Source organism: Elgaria multicarinata, chromosome 3, assembly GCF_023053635.1.
Source record: "Elgaria multicarinata webbii isolate HBS135686 ecotype San Diego chromosome 3, rElgMul1.1.pri, whole genome shotgun sequence".
NCBI lineage: Eukaryota > Metazoa > Chordata > Lepidosauria > Squamata > Anguidae > Elgaria > Elgaria multicarinata.
In genome coordinates, this window is record NC_086173.1 from 105,381,552 (window position 1) to 105,405,562 (window position 24,011).

Consider the following 24,011-nt stretch of genomic DNA (forward strand, 5'->3'; position numbering starts at 1 on the left):
GAATTGGTAATAAAAAGTGAAATAATCCATTGCTTCTGTTTAATGTTTTGTTCACTGTGGATAAATATTGATTCACATCACAAGAGAAACGTTTAATTTTAAGTACGTATCACGCCTGGAAGGACACTGATACATTCAACTACTCTACTGGTTGATATTCTCTTGGCCAAAGTTTTAGTTTAGTTTGTTTAAAACAATGTACGGATATAATTTTCTAACCTTGTGTTTAGGTGTAAATTTTTAAATGATCTGTTAAACAAAGCCATTGTAATCAGTATGTGTATATCTGAATGCATAGTGTGTAAAGAAGAAAGAAATGAAGAACATACTGGTATAAAGATTCATATCTCAACTGAATTATTTTAGAAGTCCAATTTAAACAAATAACATGAATTTCTAGATCTTCACATGGATTGGAAAGTATGTGTTTTCAATATTACACGTAACTGGTAAAGCCAGGCCATTTGACACACTTTTAAGTGGTGTTCTTATAGTTCACTGGTCATCCACCTTTGCTGCTGGATTGGTCACATATGTTGGTTTAACAACATACTGTATATAATATGCCAGTATGTTCTGTAAATATACTTAATATGTTTCTCAATGCACTTTGTGCATTTACATAGCTAGACATACCTGGGCCATTCAGCAAGACTTAAGCTATAAATGCACAAGCTGCCAACCTTTCCCATAGTAGTTGGTTAAATGGGGTGAAAACAGAAACCTGAGATAATGAGTGAATGAGGAGGTCATTCTTACCCGGTGGTGGGATGCCTGGCATGCCTGGTGGAAGTTGGTGGGGTGGAGGCACCCCAGGGTGAAGTGGCGGCATGCTGCCCATGCTAACAATGCCATCAACTGGGCCCTGTAAAGGTGGCAGCACTGGTGGATAGACACCTAGCATGCCTTGGAGGACACAACAAATTTCAAACATGCATCAATGACATGCAAAATGATCAAAATAATAACGACATGCACTATCCACACATCAGCAGTACTTCAGTACTGCCAATACAATACTACAATTAGTACCTTGCAAAAACGAACAATGTTACAATACCAAATATTGCGTTTGGAATGGATTAGTATTTAGCCTATTGGCATATTCTTCAGGGAAACAAACTAAATACTTGGCATCATTAAATGGTTGTTACTGCAAGCAAATGCAAAATGTTCTGTCTGTCAGTCATACAAACTTATACAACATTGTTCCATGCATATTCAAAGCTTTTGGGATAGTACCGTCGCTGCACAGAATTTTAAAAACAAAAAAACAAGCACTCAGTCTGTTTAACTATTTCACTTACAATGTAACCACTTACAGAAATGAGAAGTTAATACAACAATATTGGATAGACTGGGCTGTTCTGCCTCACATCTCAAGGTCAATAGGCTATTAAAAGTATTTTTTAAAAAGACATTTTATCTGTCATGCCTGATGACACAGAAAAAACTTCATGGAGTTCTGCATCATGGAAAATGGATTGCAAAATCGTATTTTCTCACATTGCTTTTTAAAGCACCAGTAGTGAAACTTATTATGCTGTTAAAAAACAATACTGAAAAGCTATGTTTTGTACAGTACAATCCTTTGTCTTCGGCAAGTTAATTTACACATACTATAATAACTAAACAAGAAATCATACACGGTATGGGAGGGGCAGAGTAGGCATGGAAAGGAGCTACATCTGAAGAGAAAATAGGGATTGGTGTGGGTGTGGGGTGAGGGAAATTTAGGGATGTGGCCTAAGGGGAATAATAGAAGAGGAAAGGGGGTGTCTGTCTCCTATAGAGATCTGCCTGGTTGCTGTGATCAGCATCATCAGCCTGCCTGGTTGTTCCACATCCTGCAGATGCCGAGTTGGCGACAACTCTCTGGAATGCCCTCCCCTCAGAACCAAAACATCTGCTGAATCTATTAGGTGCGTATTAAAAACATTTTTATTCAGCATTTACTGATTTCCAACACTGGTTGTTATGATTTTAGTGTATGGCGTACTGCTTTGTTATATAGTTGTACGTGTTTCAGCTATAATGTATATTAATCTTTTATTGCTGTACTTGCTGGATACGTCATACATGATAGGTGGTAAATAAATAAAATCAGAGTTGGAAGGGATTTTGGAGATCCCAACGCTTCTGCTCAGCGTAGGCTCTGCTACAGCGTCCCTGACGGATAAGCGTCCAACCTTTGCTTAAATACCTCCAGTAAAGAGAACCCACCTCCTCCCAAGGTAGTCTGTTCCACAGCCCAACAGCTCTCACTGTGAGGAAGTTTCTCCTAATGTTTAGCTACAATCTGCTTCCCTTCAGTTTCCATCCATAGGTTCTAGTCCTGCTCTCTGGAAAAACCAGACAACCCTTTTATTCCATTTTCTGCATGATAGCCTTTAGTTATTTGAAAACAACTATTATGCCTCCCCTTTAAACTTTTCTTCTTCAGGCTAAACATGCCCTGAAGGAAATCTGAAGGGAATAATGGAAATGTATTAGGGGATGTTAGAGAGTATGGCCAGACAGGGGTGGGGTGGGGTGCTGAAAGGATAGTATGAATTGGTAGGGGTGAATGGCAGGAATAATGAGGGGCCTTTGATGTGGAGGAGAATAAGGGTGCCCTGACGGAAGTATTGGGAGATATAATGGGAGGAGAAGAGACTGGGGATTGGTGAAAAGGATTTTCTGAGGGGAATAGGTAGATCATTGTCCTGTAAAATGGGAGTTGGTGTGTGTGGGGGGGGGGAGTGGAATTAATGGGGTTATCCTAATATGACATGAAAATCACAACTATAACTTGATTACCTGATGACTGCATCACTTCAGACAGTCATGGATACTTCAGGGATTTTTTTTATTAAAAAAATATATTTAGACCTATCTACTGAAGTGAAACAAATCTGGATGTGATAAATCTATTATGTGCCTGCTATTACATTAAGCTGGGTGTATGAACTCACTTGAAGAACACATCTACCTAAACTATTCTCAATGCCACCAGCCCCCCAAAACCAACAATAAATCAAAGGAACGTAAGATATTCATTTTTATGTCAGTAAAGGATCACAGTTCAAAAAGGGCCCCTCCCAAAATACAGAGTGCATTTCAGAGTGCATTTAGAAAGTTTTTACTGTGTAGATTAGGAAATCAATTAGATGTGCAGAATCCAATGCGACACTCCTGCTGACATAAACTATATCACACTAGCAACCTGTAGTACAACAGCAATACCGTTTGTTGGTGCGGTGAGTTGTTGTCTGGGGAAGTGCAGCATAATTTACGTTAGCAGTAGTGTTGCATTAGATACTGCCCAAAGTAAATGAATTCCCAGAAACACATTTTTTTCCTTAAAAGAAGATATTCTTCACATTAAAGAGGTGTTTGGAAAGAACATTTTAATAAGTTAATTTGGATGGAAGCATGGGAAACTAAGACAGCAACATGTGTTGAGAAAAACAATATAAAATGGTATATTGAATTTCTTCCAAGAGATGGGAATACCGAAAAAACAATTTAATGTAAATAAATACAAAGCATCAAAATGGTAGATTATGAACTAAGCAATTTAATAAACTATCATGCCCCATTAACTATAAAGGAATTAAAAAACCTTGCAATTGTTGCCATGTACTCACATAAAATTGTTCAGAAAACACTTATTCAGATCATGATTAATCTAATTTTTAACTACACATTGAGAAAATACAGGAACTTCCAAATCTATAAACACCCTTCAAGGAAAAAATGTATTTCTGTTCTTACTAGGTCATTCCTTTTAGTCACCACGTAGTTACAGAAGTGGGTTGCAAAGTGGTATGAAGGGGGTGTTTTTCAGTGACTACAAGCCCAAAAGTCCCCTCGTGCTACGAGAACTAGCTGCAAGGTTCTTCAGATCTTGCATACTGCTGCCAAGATGCCTAATCAGTTCAACAGGTAGATAAAATCCGTTTTCCTAACAGCTAACTCTCCATGTTTACCCTCAAATTAAGGCGTTATGTTGTAATTTCTAACAGTCTTAACATGGCACCAATAACGCAAGAGGATTTTAGCTCTGTTGATACACCATACGAGAAAAATCAGCCAAGTATTTTGTGGCACCTTAAAGACTAATTTTATTATAGCATAAACTTTAGTGGACTAGAGACCTTTTCATCAAATACATGATCATTCACTCTTTCCAAGTTAGGCTGATTTGGAAGTGTTCAAAAGAAACAAATAGAGTTAACAGATAAGATAGGATACAATCTAGGAGCAGGTCTGCTAACTAGGAGGGCACAGGCTTAGTCAGGGTAAGAGTGCATGCTTATGATTAAGGGGTGTTATCTCTAGTGGCGAGGGCAAAATCTGTGCTCCAAATCGGGTTGTTCACAGTTAAAGTTTTAAGAAGAAAAGTTGAAGAGGTGGGTTAATTTTGTTTTTCTTCAGTAAGAATAAAGTGACCCAAGAATAGAGTTCAGAGTTATGAAGGAGTTTGGTAAAGTGGATGGAAGGGGGGGAATGGTCAGAGCCCCTGTTTGTTTTTACCTGCAACAGGTGTCAACTGCGGATTGAGCATCCCCATTGGTGTTGGTGGCGGCACCACCCCCATAAGCGCCCCGACAGGAGTGCCTGCCCGGGGGGAGGAATTCTGCTGCTGTTGCTGTGCTGCTCGTTCCCTCTCCTGCTGCTCAGCAACCTTAGCTGCCCGCTCTGCAAAAGTATTTTAGATTTTCAGTTCTGTTTTGCAAACCCAGAATTTTTTTTAAAATAATATTCTCTGATAATTGAAGAAGGACTAGCGAAACATTGGCACAAATTTAGGCTTATGTGGAAGGAAAAGAAGAAGAAAAGTACCCAGGCAATTTTTAGTAATGCAGCACATAATTTTTATTTTATTTGGATGCCAACAAAAAGCGTTTAAAGGATCTATGCTTTTTAAAAATCCACAAGATTTCAAGAAAGACAGACTTGGTTCCAGAAAACTTTGACCAGAAGGAATCTCACACAGGCCCTGTTCAGAAGACACTTTAAACCACGGCTTTAACCATAGTGATTAAGGCCTTATTCACGGTGGTTAAAGCTGGGTTTAAGGTGACTTCTGAACAGGGCCAGAAGGAGACGGTCCTGTCTCTTCCTCCCAGCTGCAACACCTAGCTTCCTCCAAGATCTTCTATTAAAGATCAGAGGCCCCTTCTAAACAGTAAGAGATGGGAAAGTCTCTTTCAGTAAGTTTCCATCAGCTCGTGGTTCTCAGAATCCAAGCCATGGACTTTATAGCTTATTAACACCCACCAGTGTTACCAATAAAATAGCAGCAGTTCAGCACTGAATGTGCACCAGGAGGTTTCCTGTCTTTGTTGTCTACGAAATTTAATGGCAGGAACACAAGATAGTCTAGTGTAAATGATACTAAGCACCACAGCTGCAATCCACAGCCCATTAGCTCTAGATTCATTCTATACGAGTGTATAGAGTTCCAGTGTAAATGAGCTGTACAGCCTTTTTCAACAGTCTTGCCCAGAGGACGCAATAGTACTGGGGCTGGAGATGAGAAAAAGTGATCAAAATATAACAGAATGGCATTATCTGCCTACCCTAAAATGGCTAACATTGCCACAGTTGGAAGGGCTGTCAAAAGAAACAAAAAGTGCAATCTTTGCATGTCCCCCCTCCCCCGCCATGAAAACAGGCTGTCTGTGTTTGAAAAACACACACATTAATTTGGAGGAAACCCCTATTTTAAACTTTCAGCACTTTTATTTTTAGGTTTTAATCATAACACACTAGATGTCAGATATTTGATAACTTAAGTACCATGCATCTGATAATTTCTAAATGCCTAAACAAGTTTCTTACTGCTACCATGAGAAATAGATGTTTGCTAAACAGAACAAAATCTGATCAGATGGCAATTTCTACACCTGTAAAGGAATTGTTCTCATCTATTTCTGTTGTTTCCACAATAAACGACAAAAAAATTACAAAATAATGAGATAGAACATATAAAGCTATCAGGAGATTTATTTCCTAGTAAACCATTTCAAATGCCTCAGTTGTCAAAAGGACTATTTCTTTATTGTTAACAAACATGAAAGCCCTGGGCTCCCGCCCTGCATTTCTTTTGATCTGAGATAGAAATAGAAGCCATAATACAACTAATTAAGAAAAAACACAGCTATGCTGCTTTAGTAGAAATAAAACATGTTCAGAATAAGAAATAATCTAGATTATACAGGTATGGATACATGAAAGTTTCTTATGCTTATACAGGTTTAAGCATACAATGTATGATTTATGTTAGAATACAAAATCCCTTAAAACAAGGTCAGAAGGCAAGGAGATGATTGATATTGTTTTATCTATGAAAAACGAGAGATCTGGAAGATTTTTTTTTTTTTTAGGTTTAAAGAAAAGCACCACACTGGAGCACATCTTCAAATGTTCTCATTGGATAAACATTTCTTTTCTCATGTTAATTTTGGAGGCTTGAATTAGGACTATAACCAGCAAAATAACAGCCATCATTTTAGCAATGGCTCTGTCCTAAAAGGTTTGTGCTAGATGTTAGCAGACAAGAGAAGAAAATCTTGCAATATTGACAGAACAATCCAACAACAGTGAGCAGACATAGGAGCTAAGCTTGTGAGTTTCACTGTCAGCAAACCCAACCCCAAATCCTTGACCAGGGCTTGCAAACACTGGGATAGAGTTTCTGGGTTCACACAATTGCAGGGGTAAAAGAAGTCATCATGGCTTTCTTCCCCTCCCTCTGTCAAATGCTCACTTGCTGATCACATAATTACCCATGCTGCAGCACGGGTGGGCATTTTGTTCAAACCCAGTATGCACCGCAGTGGGACTGACTTCATACCCACCCTGCAACCCAAAATGGCCCTGTTCAGAAGACACCTTAAACCATGGGTTTGACCACGGTGAATAAAGCTAAAGGCCCTATTCAGCCATGGTTTAAGGTGTCTTCTGAACACAGCCTGGCTTTCTGGCTTAACCACCATGGTTAAATCCATGGTTTAAGGTGTCTTCTGAACAGGGCCATTGTGCAGTAGGGATTGTAGGGTTGGCACGAAGCTAACCCCACCTTGCACCAGGTTTGGACATCACGCCAATACATGCTGCAGCACAGGTAATTATGCAAACAACTGACCCCCATGGAGTCAGGGGGAGAAGCCATGATGGCTTCTTTTACTCCTGTGATCGTGCAAACCTGGCCCCTGAAAAGGCTCTTCCTTTGAGACTTCATTTTGCATATTAACAAACTTTTGTTTGAATATATTTACTAATTATTTTGTTTAGTAGTGAAACTTGTAATGCATCACTTTTGGTTATAGGACATTTTTATATAACCTTCTCACAGTTTTAAATGATTTAAACTCAAGGGGGTATCGAAAACCAGGTACCTCACTTAATGCAAATATGTATTGATGCATAAATCCTATAGGATTGTATATAAAAGCTATCTAAGGAGGAAATAAAATGTTTTCCAATTTTTAATGTACCTACACATGGAATAGTTTTTCTTGCGTCCACAAATCTGTTCATACAAAAAGGTATAAAACAGAATAAATTACTTTATTTTGACTAACATCTCCATTCACATCCCCATCTAGAACGAAAAAAAAAAAAACTGGTTTTGACAAATAGCTTCAAGTCAATCCAGACTTAGTCATACTTCAAGTAGAGCCACAGAAATCAATGGGATTTAAGTTAATCATTAAGAAGAGTCATGATGGATCAGACCAAGGGTCTATTTAGTCTACATGGTGGCCAACCAGCTGTCTATAGGAAGCCCACAAGCAGGACATGAGTGCAACAGCCCTCCCACACATGTTCCCCAGCAATTAGTGTACGTAGGCATATCGCTTCTGATACTGGAGGTAGCACATAGCTATCAGGACTAGTAGCCATTGATATTCATTACTAAGCTAAGTCCCAATTATTTCAATGCCTCTACTCTAAGTATCATTGAGTCTGGATCCAACCCAGAGACTGGAAAGTTGCAATCAAGTTAAAACAGGAGATAGGTGAAAATATTTTAAAGCTCCCAGTTATGTATTTTAATACCATAGTGCATTCCCAAGGGAAATAAAAGGGACCAAAGTCACATTGGAGATGGTTATGATTCCAAAGATAAGCTCAGAGGGGAACCCAACACTTTTGCTTTGAAATATTTCAGAGACATATTGTCTTAGTTTTAGTTCTACAAAGGAACAACAGTTTGAAAAAGGGAACTAAATGACCTGTCTACTATTCCAGTATGCAAAGAAATAATACAGTAAGTCCAAAGTTTAAAACACACAAGCAAACATAACAAGATGATCCCCGATGACAGAGTTCAGTCCGAATAGTCTGTTATGCTGATCAAAGAGAAGAATTATAATTATGAGATAAAGAAATAAGAGCAAATTTGTGAGGGTTCAGTGGCCAAATGCAGTAGTCCAAGAAATCAATTGTTAACTAAAGATAATGCTGAGTTTCATCAAGTTGCAGTCCACTGTTTCATGTAGCAAATAAATACATATATAATTACTCTGCGGAAGTGAACTTCAAGTATTTAGTGAATTGTAGGTTTTATTGTTGTTAGCCACCTTGGCCATAATTAATGGAAAGAAAGTGTAAAAAAAAAGTAGTAAAATAAATAAATAAAAAAAATAAACAAGCCACATATTTCCTTGCTTTAATCTTCTTTGAGTGCTTTGAACTGGATCCTTTTTACAGGCCACCATCATCTCCTACATATCAGCATTCTTAATACTGAATTAACTTCTCCTTTCTACATGTACTAGAAGCCTGTTATTGAAGATTTGGGCTGGCTGTTTCAAATCAATATATGAACTTCAGATTTCTCCCTCTCTGCAGCTCCTGGCCAGGTTCACATATTCTCTCTGTTATTTCTCCTTTCCAGTTTTCCTTCTCCTCTTTTATGCTTCCTTTTGGCCTTGTTTTTATCGCGTTCTTCTCCCTAACCTCCTCTTTTAAAACCCACTTGTTTCCCTTGGGTTACATCTTTTTCAGGCCCCTGCCTCCCCCTTTCCTGGGACCCTATGTCTATGCTTCCTACCTGCCCCTCTATGACAGCATGTCAGGTCAGCCAACCAGTACCAGAGGTTTCATCACCACTAAATTTCTTAGTACATAACAAGGCCGAATCAATGACGTGATCACTTAAAGACGACTTCCCCAACCTGGTTCCCTCCAGATTTGATGGACTCCAACTCCCATTATTTCCAGACAGCATTGCCCATGCTGGAGGGCACCACTTTCGGGAAGATTGACTTAAAGTTTCAAGGATGGAAATATGACTTGCTTGTTCTCAAAGGACACTGCATTTTTTCTGAAAGGGAAAGGCAGAAAGCTTTTCACACCATTACACTTTTAATTTACCTTCATACTCTGCTTTTTTGGTTGCTTCCAAGTTTCTCCACTCTGTTCCAACAAGTCTACTGAGCTCTCCAAAGGAATAGTCCGGGTGCTGAGCTTTAATAACAGCTCTCATCTCACTACTAAATAGGATGTAACCGCTCATATTGATCTTCCTTTTCGATCCTTCCTTCTTTACGCTGCCCTTGGTAGACTTGGGAGTAGACTATGGGCAAAAATAATTATGGTCATAAATGCATAGGAAGTTAACACGTGAAGACCAGAGAACCTCAGTTTCTAAGCTTTGCTTCTGCACAGTCATAGTTTTAAGCTGATAACAGTCTTGGATAGTTTTCAAATAGCGTATGGATGGCTGGAAAAAAATGCAGGTATCTGGCTACCATAGTTAGGAATTGGTTGCTGGTCCCTAGGATTTACAAACCCTTTGCAGGACTCAACTATATCTGGTGTTAGTTTAAATTATTCCAAATTGATCTTTAGGACTTCCTAGAGATAGCAACAATCCAGCAAAGTATACAACCGTGGGCTTTCATTTACATGCCTCATAGCACTGCTCTTGTGCTAAAGCGCAACTCCCAATTTCCCCAAGTTTAAATGGTAGCATGTGCTTCAAAACTGGCTACTATCCTCTCTATATTGACAAAATAATTGAGAAAAGCAAGTTTACAGTATGTGGAGTTTACAGTATGTGGAGTTGCATACAGCTCACTATGGGCCCAAAATACTTGTCTTGTAAGCAAAGACAGAGAAAAAGAAACATTTCACCAGTAAATAATGTTACCTGTGGTGGAGTATATGGCATTATATCCAATTCATTAGAGAGTGGAGTCTGAAGCTGAGGCATCGTTGGTGCTTCTGTCACTTCACCTTCCTCTTCCCCGATCTCTTCAATCTCTTCATCACCTCCTTCCAGCTCAGCAAATTTTGCTTCTAGCTGCTGAATCTTTTTTTCCAGAAGTGGAGATGGCTCCTTCTGAGGAACTATGGGTTTCCTAAAATACAAACAAGCAAACAAACAAAAAATCCCATAAGAATAAAACTCCTCTCTGCACAACATATTGTTCCAAAATTCTGCTACTTTACAATAAGTATTATATTGAGTGGAAGTTGAATTTTCAAAAAGAAAGAGTAAGCCCCTGTGTTGTTCTTTTTTAACTCAGTTCTGAAATTGCACCAAAATAATTTCCAGAGGGGGAGGCTGACTGGGACTAGGGAGATCTGGGTTCTAGTCCCCACTCAATCACCAAGCTCAGTTGGTGACTTTGGGCCAATCACTGATCCTTAACCTAACCTACCTCACAGGGCTTTTGTGAAGATAAAATGGAGAGGAGGACAAATGTAAGCCACCTTGGTTTCCTTTCAAGAAGAAAAAGGCAGGTTATAAATGTAGTAGTAGTAGTAGTAACAACAACAACAATTTGTCTGTTGTGGCAAAAGACACATTAAAGACTAATAATTTATCATGACATAAGCTTTCACAGACTCCAGCCCTCTTCATTAGATGCATCAAGTGTTATCCTGAGTTTATATTTATTTATTGCAGTTTTATCCCGCTCAATAGCCGAAGCTCCCTGGGCGGTTCACACACAAGGTGGTGGGGGTTGTAAACAACATTTAAGAGCTTCGGCTATTGGGCAGTATAGAAATGTAATAAATCAGTAAAACAATTGTCACTTGCTTATAATTTTTGCATGTAATTTTCTTCTAACCTCACTATTATAATCCCCAACTACAGACCACATAGAACAGAATGGCTTTCGTAACGGAATGGCTTTGGTCTGCTTATACTAAACATAATTAGTAGTGTAATTAATTTATCTAATAGTAAGACACACATAAGTTTTTTCACAAAGTGGTTTTATGTTACATATTTCTTCCCAAGTGCACATTCCTTTGAACAGAAATCTGTTACCAAAACGTATGGTTTAGTGTGGCAATATTTATTAAAAAGAAAACATCTTGCTTTTAGAAGTTAAAAATAAATGGCCATATTCATCTTCACCATTGTCTACATAAAATACAAAGTTGTGAATAAATACGTGCATTATGTATGTATGAAGTCCCAGGTTTAATCCCTGGCATTTCAAATTAAAGGAATCTCTCAGAGAGACACCTGGGAAATACCTCTGCCTGAACCCCTGGAAAGTGGCTGCCAATCTGAGAACACATGCTGCCGTTGGCAGGCTAACAGTTGGACTTGTTACAAGGCGGCTATGATCGTGTTTGCATGTAATGACAGCAAATCACAGGTTAATTAATCAACAATTTATCAGGTTGCGAACTGCTTCTGCTTTGCATAATCAGCTTCCGAATGGCCCAATCGTTGGTTGTCACGTCATGTCCAAACATGGACACTATGGATTGTTTGTGGTTTAAACAACCCACAGTTAACCTACGATTAGTTCTTGAATTAACTTTGGGTTGATTATGCAAAGCAGAAGAGGCTTGCACACTGTTAATTAACCCACAATCTGTCGCTATTTTGTGTGAATAGGGCCTGCATCTATAAAATGATCTTGGCAACTGTCCCATAACCTATGTATAGAAGGTACCCTGCTATTTCTGTATGTTCAGGATCACTCTTATTACTCTTTTAGAAGCTTACCAAGTCCAGGCTCAAAATCAGAGTTCAACGGATAAGACGTTTCAGTTAATATTAAATTTTACCAAGGGATTCCCCACACCATCTCTTATCAAATCAAATGAGCATCCCCATATCTGTGATCTATGATTAAAAAACATACTTTACCTGAAATAGTAAATTTCATCATCTACTACTTTTGCAGAAAGAGAAAATCTTTTCAGTCCCTTAAATTTCTTCATCTGTTTGTCACTTTCGTTATAGCGGCTTTCACAGAGGAGAACATCATTTTCCGTAATCTCAGTTGGCCTACAGGAGAGGAAGTCTTTGAAAGACAACACAGCACACTTTCCTGCAAGAGAGAAGAGTAAGTAGCAACGTTTCCCCCACTAATAGCTCTAACATGAAATTTTGTAACGGGCCTGCAGGTTTTAAAATATTAAAAGGTTCATGGGAAAATACTGACTCAGCACACACAGCCAACAGTGGCAGAAATGAACCCCCTCCTCTCTAGTCATGTGTGTTGAATGCAACTAGTGGTTCACGATGGGAACATGGATCCCCATAATCATTAGCAGACACATCCAGCAAGTTCAAGGAATACCAAACGAGCATCATGCTGCAGATACAAATCTGAATTGGCTGCATACACTGGCCTATTTCAGTTTGTTTTGGAATTCTTTCTTTGGTTCGTTTGGTTAGCTGATCTCGCTGCAAACAGGAGTGATCGGGCAGCGTGCACTAGCACACTGCTTCATTCATGACAACCCCACAATTATTATTTTTAAAAAGGTGGGTTCTTGTCACATACAAATAGAACAGAATCATTTACCTCCCTTGCAGGATTGGGGCAATGAACACCCTATGACAAATACAGGGCTCTCCTCCGCCTTTCACAGCCGATTTCATTTCAAATAAACAACTCACTTAAAAACAGTTCTAAACAATTAAAAACACAAGTATGCAACATTTTTACTTCTCGTGAAATTGGCAATACTGTGATATAGGTAGTTTGAGTCAGAAGCAGCTGGTAAGGTTACTCTCCAGCTACTTGTGTCCCATATTATCCGAGGTAAGTGCTAGTATTATAAAAAGCACTTCACTAGCAAAGAACCTAGTGGCTTTCAGAGCATTCCTTCTCCCCTCTTACCAGTTCCAGAAGAATAAAAATGATTTTTTAAAAAAGTACAGAACTGTTATTATTCAAGCATTCATCTTGTAGCAGACACTCAGGTTTACTAATCATGTATCCCAAACCCTAGTTATGTACCCCAAACTTTGATATAAAACAATAGCAAAAGCATTAAAAAGCCAAGGAAATGTCAGAGTCGAACTGGTATTTTAAATGTAGGGTTCAAAACACAACAATTAGCAAATGTGATCAATATGTTCAGTTACCAAGAATGCATGTCATGGGACAGGTCTCTTCCAGGTTACTCAAAAATACTTCCTTCTTGTAGAACATTTTAGTTGGTTCATGTTCAGTTTCCTCTGGATGTATAAAGATTGGACCAAAGAAATAGGCGGCTCCATCTCTTACCCACATTTTTTCTATTCTGAAAAACACAGACAAGTCACTGCTTCAAGACAAGCTCCATCCAAATTTTAACAGTTCCCCTCAATTACTTTACTCCATGATGGTTTTATTCACCTTTTGCTTTTGTACACATAAATCTTGAAACATATTGAAGTTATGCAAGTATATTAATACAGTGGTGCACACACACACACACACACACACACACACACACACACACACACAGAGTATACCTGCCAACTCTTGGTCGGACTAAGCCATGCGATTTTATGAATACGCAATCCCCAACCTTCACCCACATATCATTGTAACAAAGCTGTTCATAGTAGTGACAGCCAGGTTCTCCATTTGACATTTCTACTGGAACATCTTCTTTATCCTGTAAAGAAATAGAGATGTAAGAACTTGTGGAAGTTATTTATTTATTTATTTATTACATTTTTATACCGCCCAATAGCCGAAGCTCTCTGGGCGGTTCACAACTAATGCAACTAATATTAATGAAGCTGGTAGATCAGGAGTTTGCCTAGCCCCATCCAGAGGCTACTTGAATATATAGGGACTCTGATGTCCACCCAGAGCTCCAATGCATGCAAAGTCTTCCTCCTTTACTTCTGGGTGGGAGATACTTTTGTACTCTTATCCCTCTGCACACAGAGGTGGCTCCTTCCATTGAAATTAATAGGAGATCCAGGTACAAATCAGAAATGATTTTTCAGGAAAGCGTTCACTCTGGCCAGGTTTAATGTTCAGCCGTTTTGGACGGAAGGTTTGGAAATATACCCTATCAAGAACAGGTTTGCCCCTGTGAGATGGGTAAAGTGGAAACAGTAGGCCATGTTCTGCTGTATTGCTCCTTTTACCAAGATTTGTGCCAAACATTTATAAACCCTATCTTGCAACGAACTCCCAGTAGATCAGATGAATACTACTTAAAACGTCTCCTATCAGATCAGAATCCTCAGGTTACTCTAAAAGTGGTCAGTTTTTGTGCGGTTGCCATAAGCCAACGGAAATTGATGTTGAAGTGTTTTATTGCATTTTAGATTTAGGCCGAGACTGCTGTGTTTTTATGAATGTATTTTATGTATTTTATGCATGTATTTTATTGTATGCATCTTGTCAGGGTTTTCTAATTTTAGTGCTGATGATGTTTTCTGCTGTGCTGGTCCATGACTGAAATAAATAAACTGTAACTGTAACAAGTAGAAGCAGCAACTACTGATTCCTACACTGATAAACCGGTTTTAAAACCTACCGACATAGCCAAAGATGAGCAAAAGAGTCAAAGCACTGATACTTTCATTTGAACGGCCAATTCTTTCTTATATACCTTCTCAAGACTAAGGATATTGTCCCCCACTTTGTTTTCCTCCGATGTTTCAATATGTTTTTCTTCATCGACTTTGTCTGTATTAGCGAACACCGATGCAACACGAACCACAGGCAAGGGCACGTCTCGAGGGACGAATCGTACAGAACTAATTGGCATGGTCCACAATTTAATCTTCTTAAAGGACTTTGTTTTTGCAGAGTAACGTGATTCACAAACATAGACGTCTTCATCTCTGAAGTTTTCTGGACACAGCTTAAAATACTCCTATCCAATGGAAAGAAATAATCATTTGAATGGTAGTAGAAGAACCATATAAACCAGTGTTTGGCATTTGCTGAAACTGTGAGCAGGTTAGCACAACATGAGGGTAGTTAACAATCCTGGTTAATATGAGGGCTTGTTAACCAGCCCTGTGCATGCTGGTCACGTGCCAGCTGATTTTCCTAATTACCCTTGCTGGGCACAGGTTATTGTGATGTCTGAATCCAATGAGGGTGGGTGGCTGGGGTGGTTAACAAACCATCCGGAACCCATGGTCTGTTGTAGGGTGGCTGGGTGGTTTGTTAACCACCCAGCCAGCCAACCACCCACACTGGGTTCAGATGTCATGACAGGCCCCACCCCTCAAAGAGAATTAGGGAAATCAGCCAGCATGCAAGGAGATGGTTAACAAGCCACTGTATCTTATTAACCACACTCGTGTCGCATGAACCTGGTCAGTATCTAATCATGGTGATTAAATTCCTTTAGCTATTCTTAGCATGTCATATGGGTTGTGTTGTTTTTTTGAAGAACGCATAGGCCAAGATCCAAAGAGCTTTCCTCTTCCAGCAGCAGCCCTATCTCGTTCCGAAAGGTCAGGGCCACTTCTGAAGTAGCATCCCATGAAATGCAAAGGGTGGCTGGAATGGACAACTAGCAATTCTCCCATGCAGAAGCCCATGAGCCACTTCAGCTCCTGGCCAAAGTGTTTCAATGCAAACTTGACCTCTCTCTTTAGAATATCTAGGCAGACAATCTTCATTTTAATATTTACATTAGGTTTATTTGTAGCATGAGATTTCGACAGCAGGTAATCAGGAACCAAGGTACAGATCAAACCATTTTTGAGAGGTGAAAGTCTTTGTCTCTCATTATTAGTCTTGTTGAACTGCAAGCATTTAACGGAAGCAGAAATAATTAAAATAAAATATCTGTTTCATTGCCTATAAGAGCTTTTTAGAGACACCATTAATGAACAAGATTCTTGGAAGCATGCGTGTGTCTGTTGCCGTATACCATTATATAACAATAGTTACGACAAATGGGACTGGCGACACAAACGTTGCAATGTATGTACCAGCCCACAAGAGAAGTGTTCCTGTTCAGCGCTCCGGGCAACTTGGAACAGGAGCGCTGTAATGCTGTTCAGGTCTGCTGGGGTGGGAACAAATGGGGAAGGGATAAAGGGTGTTTTCCTCCCACCCACCCGGACCTTCGCCTGCTGTACTACACAGCACAAGAACAGGGGCAGGAAATATAGAGCCCTCCGGAGGTTTTGGAGTACAGCCCCCATAAGCTTCAGTCAGCATGCCTAATGTTTATGGATTATGGAAGCTGTAGTCCAAAACATCTGGAGAGCAGCAGGAACCAGGCCCCTGCACTAGAGAGTTGTCAGCCCCAAACTTGAGCATTTTACAGCTACATAGTGGGGTGTTGGCTACAATTCTAGAGAGCACAAAGGGAGAAAGGTCTCCCTTTTTCCTTTCTTTCTGAAACATCCCTTACAGTTCTTAAGCTCATCGCACACATCCCACCCCCTCCAATCCTAATGCCCAATTCCCTCTAGCTCTGTCCTCCGTTTCCCGTTTTCTTTTAACATTCTGTATCTTAACTGCTCTATCTAATGGATAGTGTGACTCTTATCTGATTAATTTCTGGTTCTTTCAGACCAGGAGTAGGAAACCTCAGGAGCTCCGAAAGCTATTTTCGCACCCTCCCTCCCCACCCAACCAGGTGCCAAAACAGAGAAAATCAAGGGGGAGGGGAAGCATCTGAGGCTGTTATGGAGTCCCAAAAGGATCAAGATCAGCTTACAAACAAGCTAGCCCTTTTGTTACTCTGTAGCAGCTCTAGATGTTATTCTGCTGCAAAAATTGGTCTCCCTGAATTTTTTTGAGGGGTGTGTGTGACAGGCACGTGCATTGGGGGGCTGTAGGGATCATATGCGGCCCCCACATGGTCCACCTGTTTTAGATCCTTTACCTCCTCCTATCTCTATAGGCTCAACATTCTGTAAGTCTGGAACCCCACAGGTCCCAACCATGCTACTCTTGAGGATTTTGAAAATCTGTTGTCCTTTTAGTTTACAAATATCTAGATAACCACCTACCTAGGGAATCCCCTAAGTAGAAGATGTTCCCTTATTTTTTTGGGGGGGGGGGGAGAGGGGGTTGTTTTGCTTCCAAATTGAAAAGCTTTTCACCACTGAGTTCACTATTATAGAGACTGTTGGGAGGTATGTAGCAAAACATAAAATAAACACTATCACAAGAAAACACTAGTGGTCTTTTTCACCCAGATACCTTTAAAAATTTTAAAAGCAGCATAAAATCAGTTTCAGCGTAACAGTCCACTTAGCCTCTTCTCACCTTAACAAACATGACCACACATTTGCCTAGAATTTTGTTCACAGGAATTTTGTTGTAATAATCACTTTTAAACACTTCTTTCTCCAAAAACTTCCTGGTAGCAAGATGGAATGTTTCATTTGGTCGATAAAACCAGCAGCCATACAGCCATTTTTCCCCTAAAAACAAGAGACAGTTTAGTTTCTCTATTCTTTCACTGTGTGATACAAAACAATTATGATTCAATATAAGCTAATTTGAAAAAACTTCTCATGTCAGGCAAACACCTGAAGTAATTCTGATTGGTATCTGAAATTTTGCATGGAAGCAGTGCATAGCCATTGAAGAACTAGTTTTGGGGGTATTTTTATTTTTAAAACCAAGACACACAAAATATTGGGCCAGTTAGGAGGAAACTGGAGGAGAATAGCCATGTTTCTCTTTAAAGCTTTCTTTATGAGCTAAATGAGTGCTCGAGCATTGGGACTGCACATACCTCCAAAGAAAAAACTTTACTGTTGAGTAAAAAAAGCTTAAGTTCAGAGTAGGTATGGGGGTCAGGGGAGGGCAGAGATATCTGTTGTCATTAACGATGCTGCAGGGAAGAATCAACAGGTGTATTAGTACAACTCCACTCCACATTTATTTTATTTATTTGTTGTATTTATGTCCCACCTTTTTTCCTCCAAGGAACCGAAGGCGGTGTACATAATCCTCTCCTCCTCTCCATTTTTATCCTCACAGCAATAACCCTGTGAGGTAGGTTGGGCTGAGAGTCTGTGACTGGCCCAAAGTCACTCAGTGGGTTTCCATGACTGAGTGGGGACTAGAACCCAGGTCTCCCAACTCCCAGTCCAACACTCTAGCCACTACGCCACGCACAACAATCACAACAGCAGTGTGTGTGTGTGTGTGAGAGAGAGAGAGAGAGAGAGAGAGAGATGGACGTGACCCCCTGGCCTCAGAGGGATGCTAAGGGAAGGGGGGGTTTCAGGTAGGTGGGCATTAGCTACCTAATGATGCGGCTCCATGCTTGTGGCTCAGCCACGCCACTGCTTGTGCCTCAGCCCAGCCCAGCCCCCTTGCCCTGGGGGCGGAGTCAGACAGGCAGACTGGAATGGAGGTTTTTCCCCTCTCTAGTTGACTCCAAGGAAATAGAAGAGGAGGGCCCAGCCCAAGACCAGCCAAGTGCTTTCCTTGCACCAAACAATTTCCAAAATCTACCCGCCTATTAGGGAAATGTCACAGTCATGTTTACCACCTAAAGAAATACATACTACTGTATGTTAACAATAGGATATTTCAGGGTGTAGGACAGTTAGCCAACGACACACACATTATAAATTACTATAGGAATCTTCCTTACCAGCCGAATCTTCCCACAGTCGTTCAATACAGACTATATGAGGTTGCAAATTGGCTTCTGCAGGTTCAACATAGACATAATCTCCAACATGATACATGCTGTTCTTAAAGCTACAATCTTGGCTATATGTCCTGTGTAAGCTAGACAGTCCTGATCCTCCAGAAGTATCTTCACTCTTTTCAGCTTCTTATTCAACATAAAAAAACACACACATTGCAAATGATATACAGTTAGTTTAAAGACCCTTAAAGACTAACTTCCCTTGTAACACTGTGTACACTAAGGGCCTTTTCTGTGCAGGGCAACTGTTTCCTCCTAGAGTTTTACTGGCACCAGCCATATCAAGCAATATCCCCATCCCCATGTGTTGCAAGGGAAAGGGGTTAGTCTTGATGAACCAGGAAGAGGGGAACAGCTTTCTTCCCAGTTGCAGGAACCATGTGCTGAGCACTGACATGGGTGAACACATAACCTCCAAAGCTTCCCCCTTCTTTTTTGGGGGGGGCAGGGGAGGAAGAGCAGAAGGAAAGCACTTTACACTTGGCAGTGCATTCTAAATAGCGACAGTCTAGCAATGGACATTCCTTGCAGCAATTACAGTTATCTGTGACACAATCACCACACCCAGAATACAACATTGCGTGCAAGAATTGCAGTTTTTCAGGAACTTGGGTTTGCAGTTTTAGTAAACAGCAATTCTCTCACAAAAGGTGTTACATGCAGGGGCAAAATCATCTGAGTGGTTTACTGAAAGCTGTGTTAATCCACCGCAATATCTGGAGAAGCCTTTAAAGCATTCTATATTGCAGCAGTGCAATGTTGCCCACAGACTGATTGGATAAAAATGTGTCTGCCTGTTTCCCCTGCAACTGGAACAACTTTACACTTTTAAAATAAATGTACTACAAATAAACCAGCAACAGTGAAAACAAAAAAAAAACAAGCTTTTTTTTAAAGTCATTTTCAATTCTTTGAAGTTTGAGGTTGAAAACACATGATGTTGGATCAGGCACTGTTTGGGGCAAATCAAATAAACCGGCACTGAACTGTTGAGGAATAGGAGGAGGTTTTATTTGCAGTATGATTTGTATTATGATATGTTGTTGCCTGCCCCAGACTTAAAATTATTTCCTTTGAATTCTGGTCTATTGTCAGAGTGTGTGAAGCCAATCCAGTGAGTTGAATGGCAAACATGGCATTTTTAAGAGACTTCCTGTGTCACACGACTGTACAAATGAGTTGCCCTTCATTCTCATAGTGGCCAGCCTCTTCAGCAGTATTGATAACACTGGATAAAGGTCTACCTCTATCTCCATGTTTGAATGAATGTATGCCAAAAGAAAAGCGACAATGTACAGCTGTTTAAAGTAAATGCAATTACCTCTCTTCTCCTCTTCCCTTTTGAGTTTGTCCTCCTCCATTTCCTTTGGGAGCTTTTCCTTCTTCTCTTTTTCTACATCATTGTGGAGATGTTTGGTAGTATAGCTGAGGGCTGGCGATAATAGGATCTCACCATTCTTGCAGAGTTCGTCACGAATTTTGATAAAGAACTGCTGAAGTTCAACTGCATCCTCATAAATCTCTGAATCCGTCCTGTAGGAAAAAGAGCAACTGTGTAAAACAACAACATACAGAAGGCAATAATAGTCTAAGCATGAGTGCATCATGACAAATGTGAGATTTCAGTGGCCCCATTCAGAAGACACCTTAAACCACAGCTTTAACCACTGTGGTTAAGCCAGAAAGCCTTATTCACCATGGTTAAAGCCATGGTTTAAGGTGTTTTCTGAACACAGCTTTCTGGCTTAACCACCGTGGTTAAAGCTGTGATTTAAGGTGTCTTCCGAATGGGGCCATTGTTTGCAACTGATTTCCCCCCCCCCCCTTGATGCTGGTTCAGATGTCACAGGAAACTGAGGTTTAATAACCTAGGATAGGTGTCCTGAAGCCAGACATATGAAGAGAGGAGGAAGTGAATGGACACATGACTCATGATAAACCATGGCTTAATCAGCCTGACATTGTGACATCTGAACTGGCTGAGGTATTGCTAAGCCATCTCAAAGCTTGCAATACTCATATAAATGCAGTTGTAAAAATTTCACATTTCCACCCACCACCCCCGAAACAAAGACTGCTAACAATTGATTAATATTTTTAAATGATTATCTAAGGGCACAGTCCCATACAGGTTTAGAAAGAAAAAAAGTTCTACAACTTTTTTTTCTGTCTAAACATGCTTAGGATTACATTTGCATTTTGCAACATCTCAATGAAGATGCCTTTTAGAGGATACTGAACATGCAACAGTTTACTTAAAGTGAAAGATAACAAACAAAAGCTATCACTCATTGCCAAAAAGGATATATTATTAGTCATCAAATATTCTTTATATTTCTAACAGTCCAAATGGTTTTTAAAAAATAAATGTGCTTAAGACACATCAGTACTGAAGAAGATCCAGAACTAAAGTTAAGCACTGCTTCAGATATTTATAATAGTTACTGTTAAAAGGAAAGCTATTGTATTTTCACACAGAAAGGCAAAACCTATTTTTTAATCAAATCTGGAACAGAAAGGAGACAGCCTGTTAAACCTTTCGGGTCCTTTAAGAATCCCAAATCAGAGTTCTCATCACAACTGTTATAGATTAAAAAACAACATTTCCTTTAGGAATTCTTAGTTTTTGAAATCAGATAGCCTCAGGTTTTTCAGCCATAATCACAGCAAGTAACAGCAATGTTAGTTCAGCTTTTGCAAGTAAATTTACCAAGGCAGGATTGATGTGAGGAAGGTTTTACTTACCGATTCATTCTCCTTGCCCGCTCCAGCACTTCAAACATGTGCTCTTGGAACAAGTCCAACCGCCTGTAGCGGTTACTTTCTACATTCTTTCGTATGATATCAAAAGTCAGGGGTGGTTTGTTTGGGAAGTTGGGGTCAACAGCAGGAATTTCAGCTAAGGAGTCACTATAGCACCTGCCCTCGTCATCTTGATGACTCATTACAGAGACAAAAAGATTATGTATAAGTTCCTGGATCAGCAGTGTGACATTTGGGACATGAGAATCTTCATCTCCTTCTATGTCTCTTCTAGTCTCAAGCAAAACTTTATGTAGCACCAGAGCGTCTTTGTAAATCAAGGACTCTGGTTCATTGTAAGTGCAGGCATTATTGAACATCATTACAAAATCTTCAACCATGGCATCAATGTCCTGGTATTTGTTGGCCATCATGTGACTTCTGATCTTCTCCATATCAACAGGCTTTTTAATAGTCAGATAGTAATCAGGGAGCTCTGAACGGGATGGAAGTCGCAGGAAAATAGCACTGAGCCTTCTTCCTCTCTTATCTGTGTAGTTCTTTACTGCTTCATACACCTCATTCAGCTTCTGCTGCATTGGAGTCATGTATTTTGATTTTTTAGGGGAGATGCCAGTTTTTCTACCTAGAACAGACAAAACTGAAAGGTAGAGGCCAACATTTTGTAACGTATGAATTAAGTAACTAAAAAATTAATCAGAGCACATCAGAGATACACACAGAGAGATGCCACATTGGAGACATGCAATTTGGTACGACCACTCACATCATAACCCCTCCTCGTGACATTTGTGCATGATCTGAATGTTCTTTCAGTGTGACAAATGAACACTGAAAGCAATGTGATCAGCCTACTGCAAGGGTTACATGGCAACACACTCATGTCAAATCAAAAGGCATACTCTTCATCGCTTCAAAGGCACAGGGTTTTAACAAAGACAATTGTTCTGTGAGCAAACGGAGATTCCCTATTTCATACAAACATAGAGCATTACACAGAAAAGAATGCTGAAGCTTCTTTATGTGCAGATTTCCACAGGCACACTAATACTAATACTATTGAAAGCCATTTAGAAATCCTGGCATAATTTTTTTAAACACAGTTAAACCAGGTCAGATTTTCCCAAAGAATAGCAGCTAACAGGCATATCAATCAAAGCAACCTATGGTGATACTTGTTCATCGTTCTTGCACTATGCTTATTATTGTTGCTGCAACTTTAGATTCAGCAATACACACTACATCAAGCATTTTCAGTTCTTTTCTCTTTGAAATAAAATTTATCTCTTCAAATAAAAGCTACATCGACCATGTTAAAATAGGAAAATGATCAATGAAGAAGAAAAAACTATCCAAAAAGAAAAAAGGAAGGAAGGAAGAGGAAAAGGAAAAAAAGAAGAATTGTCCAATTGTTCTCCAGTACTGGATCAAACAAACATAAGAGCTTGGGGCTGGCATTTTGCAGGCATAGGTTCCCTAGGAAGGCCTGCTTCACATGGTAAGAGCCATTTAATATAAACCCAAACTTGGATATTTCTACAGCAATTTTTGCTTAAGGGTCAGAAAGCCTTCTATCAGCACCAGAAGACTCAGTTCCAAACAAGAAACTGGGATGGGGAGAAAAGAAGGCAGTTAAGGCCACAATCCTATTGCATGTTAAGGCAGGAAAAAGCAACAAAACAACTGGGTTGGCTTACTGGTGATAATGAACATATATAAAGCAATAATAATAATAATAATAATAATAATAATAATAATAATTAGTATTATTTACATTTATATACTGCCCCATAGCCAAAGCTCTCTGGGAGGTTTACAAAGATTAAAACACGGAACGTTAAAAACAAATGTACAAAATTTAAAACTATAAAAAGCATAAAACCAGATTGCAAACAATATCTATCTATTCTGGGTCAGTTAAAAACTCAAAGTATGTTGTTAAATGCCATGGGGAAGAGAAAAGTCTTGACCTGGCACCGAAAAGATAACAATGTCGGCGCCAGCAAGCCTCATCAGGGAGATTGTTCCACAATTTGGGAGCCACCACTAAAAAGGCCCTCTCCCTTGCTGCCGTCCTCGAAGGCTTCCCTCACAGTAAGCACCCAGAAGAGGACCTTAGATGTTGAGCATAGTGTACGGGTAGGTTCATGTTGGGAGAGGCATTCCGTCAGGTATTGTGGTCCCAAGCCATGTAAGGCTTTATAGGTTAAAACCAGTATCTTGAATCAGGCTCAGAAACATATATTGTTTAAAAATATGCATCATAACAATAAAAGAGAATACACTTTCCCAAAGATAACCAATACCAAATAAACAAAATACATTTTGACATACAGTCTTCCTCAGTTCTCTAGTACAAAGGACATGGTCTAGTGTATAAAAGGTATGCC

The 24,011-nt window shown here is 39.7% G+C and overlaps 1 protein-coding gene across 2 annotated transcripts in view; it reads right to left on the reverse strand.

The window, feature by feature from the left end:
* PBRM1 (polybromo 1) overlaps nucleotides 1–24,011 on the reverse strand; it is a 61,196-nt gene that overhangs the window by 8,677 nt on the left and 28,508 nt on the right. For both annotated transcript variants that reach the window (XM_063121149.1, XM_063121150.1), the window contains 12 exons: nucleotides 21,604–22,246; nucleotides 20,180–20,391; nucleotides 18,799–18,984; nucleotides 17,454–17,611; nucleotides 14,821–15,087; nucleotides 13,721–13,866; nucleotides 13,349–13,506; nucleotides 12,119–12,302; nucleotides 10,151–10,361; nucleotides 9,373–9,574; nucleotides 4,519–4,683; nucleotides 760–906 (listed from right to left, as the gene is read on the reverse strand). In XM_063121149.1, coding sequence (XP_062977219.1) covers nucleotides 760–906; nucleotides 4,519–4,683; nucleotides 9,373–9,574; nucleotides 10,151–10,361; nucleotides 12,119–12,302; nucleotides 13,349–13,506; nucleotides 13,721–13,866; nucleotides 14,821–15,087; nucleotides 17,454–17,611; nucleotides 18,799–18,984; nucleotides 20,180–20,391; nucleotides 21,604–22,246 — 2,679 coding nt within the window. The remainder of the gene's footprint in view (nucleotides 1–759; nucleotides 907–4,518; nucleotides 4,684–9,372; nucleotides 9,575–10,150; nucleotides 10,362–12,118; nucleotides 12,303–13,348; nucleotides 13,507–13,720; nucleotides 13,867–14,820; nucleotides 15,088–17,453; nucleotides 17,612–18,798; nucleotides 18,985–20,179; nucleotides 20,392–21,603; nucleotides 22,247–24,011) is intronic.